The following is a 7530-nucleotide window of genomic DNA, read 5'->3' as shown; positions in this document are numbered from 1 at the left end:
AGTGGCCAGGGCTGGGTTTTTGTCCACAAGTACAGGAAGCTCTTGGTGGTGACCTGTCGGACTCCCAGATAGTTAGTGCTTTTGGTGGTTGGTGGTTGGTATTCGGTGGTTGGTGGTTGGTGGTTGGTGGTTGGTGCTGTGGTCTTTGGCTTTTGGTTTTTTGATTTGGGTTTGTTGTTTTGCTTTGTTTTGGTTTTTGGTTTTGCTTTGTTGTTTTGGCTTGTTATTTTTTTTTAAGGTAGCATCCTTAGTTGGTGTTCCTGCTTAGGATGTTTAGCCAGAGTAGTGAGAGTAGTGAGAGTAGAGTAGCAGCACTGCAGGTGCCAGGCTCCTGCAGCGTGGCAGCCTTCATGGAGCACTATGAGTTCCTGAAGGTCATCGGGCGTGGTGGGTATGGCCAGGTGAGCCTAGCCCTCCATCGCCTCTCAGGGGCACAGGTGGCAGTGAAAGCCCTGGCACTGGAAGTGGAGAACATTCCGGCCTTCAACGAGCCCAAGATCATGATGAGTCTGGAGCACCCCAACGTGGTCCAGCTGTTTCACGTGATTGGCACCGAGAGCACCATCTACATGGTGATGGAGCACGTAGGTGGGGGACGACTGCTTGATCACATCACACGTGGCATGCAGGTGGAGGAGGTCCGGAGGGTTTTCAGGCAGATCGTGGGTGCCGTGGGCTACCTCCATGACAAGGGCATCGTGCACCGAGACCTCAAGCCAGAGAACATCATGCTGGATACCAGAGGCCAAGTCAAGCTGATCGACTTTGGTGCCGCCACGTGGTTCAGCGCTGGGGAGAAGCTGAGGCGGGTCTGGGGCACACTCCCATACCTTGCCCCTGAAGGTGTCTTGCGGCAAGAGTATGAGGGACCCCCGATGGACGTCTGGAGCCTGGGGGTCATCTTGTATTTTATGTTGACACGGAGCCTCCCATTTGACTCCACCTCCTCTGAGGACCTGCTGACGCGGATCACTCACGCCAGGTACCAGGTCCCTGACTCAGTGCCTGTGGGAGCCCGAAGGCTCATCCACAGCATACTGACCGTGAAGCCCCCGAAGCGGCCCACAGTCAAGCAAATCTCTCGGCACCCATGGCTGAAGCAGGGTGGGGAGCGTGTACCCCAACAGTGTAGTGAGGCTCTTCCCAAACACCCAGACCCCCAAATAATGGCGCTCCTGGTTGACCATGGTCTCGATCCATACCAAACCTGGCTATCTCTGGCCAAGAGAAAGTTTGATGCGGGGATGGCCAACTACTTGATTCTGCAGCACCAGAAGAGCCAGGGGGGAGAGCGCATGTACCCAGCGAAGCCTGTGCCTCGCAGGCTTCGGCTTTCCTCTTGTCCTGCCGGCCTTTCCCAGGGCCCTGTGCTCCCCACGAGGAGCACGAGTGAGCCTGCCCTTGGAGCCTTGCCCTTGCCCCATAAGCACCAGCTGCCTGAGGAAGCCAAACAGCCAGGGCAGGTGGGCATCAGAAGGGCCAGCCTGCCTGCTCCTCCTCTGGACTTGCAGCCTGCTGAGGCCCCGCCTCCTGACGAAGCCTCCCAGTCCAGCTCGCTCTCCTACTTGCCCAACCGCTGGAAGCGCCTGGTCAGGTTAGTAGAGACAGTCCGCAGCAGTTCCGCCCAAGATGTATCCCCAGAGCAACCCCGAGAACCCAGGAAGAGCTGGACCAGGAGGATCGCTAACTGTGTCCAAAGACTGTGCTGTTGCATGCCACGTGTCCGTGTCCGCAATAGAGTGTTTCCAAGGGTTCGCAGGAAAAGTGAGCCAGAGCCGGATCAGGAGACCTTTTCTGGCTCCGAGTTCGAAGTGGAGAGCTGAGCCACACAGGACCAGTGGCCAGCCTGCGATTCCTCTGCCCCCACCTGCCGAAGACACCAGACACTCTTCTGCCTGGGACACTTCACCCTGCCCTGCCCCCTTTCCCTTCTCCCGTTCTTCGGACATGTTTCTTGATACATTGATTTTTGGACAAATTGTATAATAAAATTTTTATTGCGAAATTTTTGAAAAATGCTCTGATTCAAATGAGGGTCTGCTCTCCAAGAAAAGAGGGTCCTCAGGGTGGGTCAGGTCCCACCAGCCATCATCTCCCAGGCCTGGACCACTGTGCCTCCCTCTACAGTGTAGACTCCCTTGCCCTTAGAATAGATGAGGACTCACTTGTCTTGAGCCAGTGTAGAACATTCACTTGCTTTCACCTAGTACAGACTGGCTTCTGTTGATCCAGTGTGCATGGAGTCTCTCCCATTGAGCCATTGTAGACATGACCTTTAGCTGGTGACCATGGTGACGAGGAATACCTCCAAGAAGGCATGGAAGACCTCAGTGTTCCAGGGCATCTTCATGATACTGTGTGTAGGGAAGGTAGGGAAGGAAGAGTTGGCCAGTACAGCAGTGGCTGGGTGCCTCAGAACCTGCCATGCAGCCGCCTCACTCAAAATTGTCATGACTGTTGCTATGGGACAGAGTACTCAGGATTTCAGGACTGGAGGGTCAGTTCATCCTATGGATGCAATTATCCATTAAGGCAAGGTGCACCCACAAGGATTTACTTACCTTTGGATTCTATTCCTAGGCTTGTCAAAGGTGACAGCCTGGGTACCTTGTTTCTCTGACATGTCCATTGGTCTGGCACCAGGAGCTACACTGACACCAGCTTCCGGCTCTTGCCCTTTGTGGTCAGAAATGTATACTATGTGAAACTGTCATCTTTGTGTAGTGGTCTGTAACCAAGAGGTCTGTCACCTCCTTGGTTACATTTCTAATTTTTATAATTTTTTTGAAGTTATGGAACATCTTTGCAGCAGATTCATTATTGGAGTAAAGGAAATTGACTCTTCTACGTGTGTTGATCTTCTATCCTGCTAATTTGGTAATATCTTTCTCTTACCTAATTAGTTTGGATACAGTTAATGGTCTATGTTGAATCATAGTGGTGAGGGGAGAATGGACATGTTTTCCTTATTCTTGGTTTTAGAGCAAATGTTTTCAGTTTTTCTCCATTCAGAATGATCTTGGCCCTTGGTTTGTCATATACAGACTTTAAGATGTCGAGGGAAGTTCCTTCTGTCCTTAGTTTCTCTTGTTATAAAAATGAATAGGTAGTGGCCTTTGGCAAATGCATCTTCATATCTATCAATGTAATCCTGTGATTCTTGTTCTGAATTCTAATTATGTGGTTTGTTACATTGATTTCTGCATGTCTTCAACTGATTAATTTTCTTCTCTGTGACCTTGATGTGTGACATTATTAGATTATTTTTTTCTCTATGACCTTGAGTTGTAACATTAGTTAGCTCTATGGTATTTTTGGTATATTATATATTTTTTAAAAAAAGTTAACAAAAATCTATGACAGTGTGAAGAGAACTTAAATTTTTAGCAATGGGTTTCTATATTTTTTAAAAACATTATATAAGTTGTCTTCACTCTGTCACATAGATTTTTGTTATATCTCTATTCTGATTTCTTTCTAAGGTTTCTTTTCTACAATTCATTTCTCTTGTGAATGTGTAGCATTTAATGTTGAATTGTAGGTGCTGGAATTCCTTTATTATTCCTTTATTATATTTCATCCATTATTAACTATGCAAGGAGGACTCTGTCTTTATTTGTGTTTCCTAACATTGACTATTCATATTAGGAACTTCCCTAAACATCTTAAAGCCTATATATGACAAACCAAAGGCCAACATTATTCTGAACAGAGAAAAACTGATAACATTTCCTCTAAAACAGATGTGATTACAAAGTGAATTGCTTTGTCAATGAATGAAATATTTTATTGATGTCTTTAAGATCCATTTAATTCATTGTTTTTGAAATATTTTTAGTTCTAAATAATCTTTATGTCTAGATGACATATGTAATGGTTAGAGAGTTTTGTTTAAATCCCCCAGTAATTTTGTATTTTGATCTTTTTCCTTCTTTATATTGATAAGAGTTTGCTTTCTGTATGCAGAAGCACAGTTGTTTGGAGCATAAATATTTATTATCAGTATATCTTGTTGCTGGATTTTCCCCTCGCCGGTTTGAAGAAATCTTCTTTGTCTCCTTTAATTAATTTTGACTTGAAGTCTACTTTGACATTAGAGGAGCTACCCCTGCTTCCTTGCTTTTTCCATTTTCATGCATATCTCTGTCTCTTAAGGTGAGTGTTTTGTAGGCAACATGTTGCTTTGTATTGTTTTTTTTTAATGCAAACTGCTAATATGAGTTTTGCTTTCATTATTATTATAGAAAGATGATTTTTATTTCCTGCCATTTCAATTTATTTCTAATGCTAAATTCAAACTTGGTTATCCTTTAATGGGACTATTCTATTGTATTCATCTCTCTTATTTTTATGTATTTTCTCTGCATGAAATATTCCATCAAGGACATTTGGCAGTGCAGACTACCTGGTTACAAATTATTTTGGTTTCTGCTTATTGTGAAGGATCTAATCCTGTTTGGAAGCTGTTTTATTCCAAGACTTAGCATGTATCTTTCCATGCTCTCCTATCTTTTAGTGTCTATGTTGAGATATCAGTTGAAATCCAAATGGGTTTACCTCTGAATGTGACCTGATGTATTTTTTTGTGTGGCATTTTCTATTAGGCACTTTTCTATATATTTTTCTATTAGGCATTTTCATTATAATGTATCTTGGAGAGAATGATTTTTGCTCGCGCCTATTTGAAATTCTATATGCGTCTTGAGTGTGGATTTCATCTTGTTCCTATGATTTAAAAATTTTTCTCATACTCATTGAGAAGATTGTGTATTTCTTTAGTTCACATTTCAGGAGTCTTCAACCACAATGATTCTTAAGTTTGTTACCTGCAAACTGTCTCTGATTTCTGGAACATTCTGCCAATGGTCTCTTTGCATCTTTATTTTGACTCTATTTTCAAAATTATGTACTTTTTTGTTTAGACCACACTGAAAATCTATTTTCAAAGTGGTTTAATCTATTGGTAACATTTTGCAACTGAATTCTAAATCCAGTTGTTTATTTAGTTTAAATTATCCAATTGAAAAGAATTAAAACTATACTTGTTGTGTTCTTTCATCACAAAGGACTCAAACAAAAAATAGTAAAACTTTGGAAAATAAGCACACTTCCATGTAACCTATGGATCAAGGAAGTCTAAAGGTGGACTAAGTGAAAGATCATTGGGTCATTAGGCAGGAGGAATTTACAAGAGCATACCCGTCAAGGATATGTACTTCAGGACAAGCCCACAAAGTTGTATGATTGCATGGATTGATGTGGAAATATCACATGACAAAATTCAATACCAATGGAAAAAATTCTGAGAAAAGTAGGATTAGAGAGTGTTATGGGTTAAATTATGCCTTCCAAAGCAATTGTTGAGGTTCTAATCCCACACCTACCAATCACGGCTCCCCTTAACAAATGACTGAATTATGATGTAACTACCAAAGATGGTGTCATAAAGGAGTAGGTCAAGCTCTTGGTTCTGTATGACAGAGCGGGCAGGCTGCTCATTCAAGGGCACTTTTGACCATATTTTTTATGACAGCAGAGCACATTACAATTTTTATTACATATATAGAGCACAATTTTTCATATATCTCCTTGTTTACAAAGTATATTCACGCCAATTCCTGTCTTCATGTATTTTGGATAGTAATGCTTACCACATTCCACAATTATTAATAACCTTATGGTTACCTCATAGCCCCCCCCTTCCCCTCCTACACCCTCTGCCCTATCTAGAGTTCATCATGTCTCCCATGCTCCCGACTGTTATAACGAGGGAAAGCTGAGTAACACAGTACCTCCATATTTTTTAAAGTCCTTTGCTTCCTAACTTGGTAAGAACATTTTTCATGTGTTGAATAATGATCTATATTGATCTTTAAAATTCTTAATGTCCAATTTCCCTTTTGATCTCTATGTCTTTAGCTATATGTTATATACTAAGGATATAGAAATTTGATTCATTTACATTTATGCAGGAGGACTGGATATCCTATTTCATCAATATAATTGAGAGATCCGATTTTAAAATTGACAACAACAAAGCATCAGGAGAATGCTTCCTCAAATCCTGACTAATGGTAGGAGTGTGTGCCTTGGTACTCACTAATCAATCCAGTAGGTAAATATAATTGCACTTTTTTCATTTGTCCATTAGTTATGCAATTCATCAGCCATTTTTTTTCCTAAATGAGAGAGCTCAAACTTTCTGAAGTTTCTTTCCCTTTTCTTCCTTGAGTTGTCCAGACATGGTATGCACTTACTTGCTCTTCATTGAGGGCTTCCAGTCATATTTTCAATAGCAAAGTGAAGCAAGAGAACTGGAATGTTTCTTCAGAACCACTGGCATTTCTTAATCATGTTGTCACAACAATAATTTTAAACATCAATCCACTATAACTTAGCAATACTTGCCCAGTTCAGATGATGCAGAGATTATTTTGGATCCTACTGAGATCCAAGATTTTGGCTTATTTATTGGATCTCATTTCCCAAAGTACGGCCACATGCCAGGCAGATGGAGCTGCAGAAGGCTGCAAATTTGGTTTCATGCCTGGGTCAAGACAAGCCCTCCTGATATGGTTTATGTTAGACCCAGATCACAAGGCCAGGTGTTCTCTACTATTGTGGTGAATTCATTCCTTTTCGGAGACTTTTCATGCTAGAAAATTTGCTGTGACCTTATTAGTTCATTCCCACTGTTTCTCTAAGTTTGCAAACATGGGGTGAAAGGCACTGGATATTGTGATCTTTCCCTTTCAGAATGCACTCAGCTCCTTAGACTACCCTAAGTTTGACTCTCTAGGAGACACAAAAGCCTTTTATAAGGCAAATAAAGGCTTCTACAATGTGAATTTTCCAAAACAAGGTGTTTCTGATTCTGATTTGAGAAGAAGAAAGCTTCCATGTTGACTTTTGGCAGCTTATTTTACTAAAAAATAAGCAGCAGCATTGCTTCTTATTGATCACTCTGATAATAATGATATAAGCAAAATTGCAAAGACATTTTTGTTTTTAAAGTCAGAGCTGGTTAGTATAAATTCTGGTGATGACTTTATTCTTTTTATTGCTGAGTAATATTCCCTTGTGTATATATGCCACATTTTTTATGCATCCATCTATTGAAGGGCATCTAGGTTGCTTACACATTTTAGCTATTGTGATAATCATATATTTCTGTCTAATCTATTGTCCATCTGTCCCTCTGTCTTTAGAGCTAAATATCTCCATCACCCTAAATCCTTGAGGTGGACATTTTGCAGATGCCGGAACTTTCTGCTGGTTTTGGAGTTTGTAGTTTCTTAAATAATAAGTTGTTATTCTTACTTTTTCCCTCCATTTTATTCATCTCCCTGTCAGACCAAAGTAGAGAATGCAAAACAACAACTGAGTGAACAAGTGAAGAGCTGACAATGACACTTGGTGCCCAATACCCGCTAAACTGTGATCACTGTGAGCAGCTGGCAGAAGCCCTAGCAGTTGCTGTAGTTTATGAAAACCAATGCCAGTTTAGTTGTGCTCTGTATCTTTTTTCCC

The 7530-nt window shown here is 41.6% G+C and overlaps 1 protein-coding gene across 1 annotated transcript; it reads left to right on the top strand.

The window, feature by feature from the left end:
- Positions 1-269: 269 nt before the first annotated feature.
- On the top strand, positions 270-1823 carry LOC144365136 (sperm motility kinase 2B-like). Its single transcript, XM_078015947.1, has one exon. The coding sequence runs from the start codon at positions 270-272 to the stop codon at positions 1821-1823; it is 1554 nt and encodes a 517-aa protein (XP_077872073.1).
- Positions 1824-7530: the final 5707 nt, after the last annotated feature.

This window comes from Ictidomys tridecemlineatus, chromosome 6 (assembly GCF_052094955.1).
Source record: "Ictidomys tridecemlineatus isolate mIctTri1 chromosome 6, mIctTri1.hap1, whole genome shotgun sequence".
Lineage (NCBI taxonomy): Eukaryota > Metazoa > Chordata > Mammalia > Rodentia > Sciuridae > Ictidomys > Ictidomys tridecemlineatus.
Note: the sequence above shows the minus strand (reverse complement) of the source record. Positions and strands in the feature narration are given on the sequence as shown.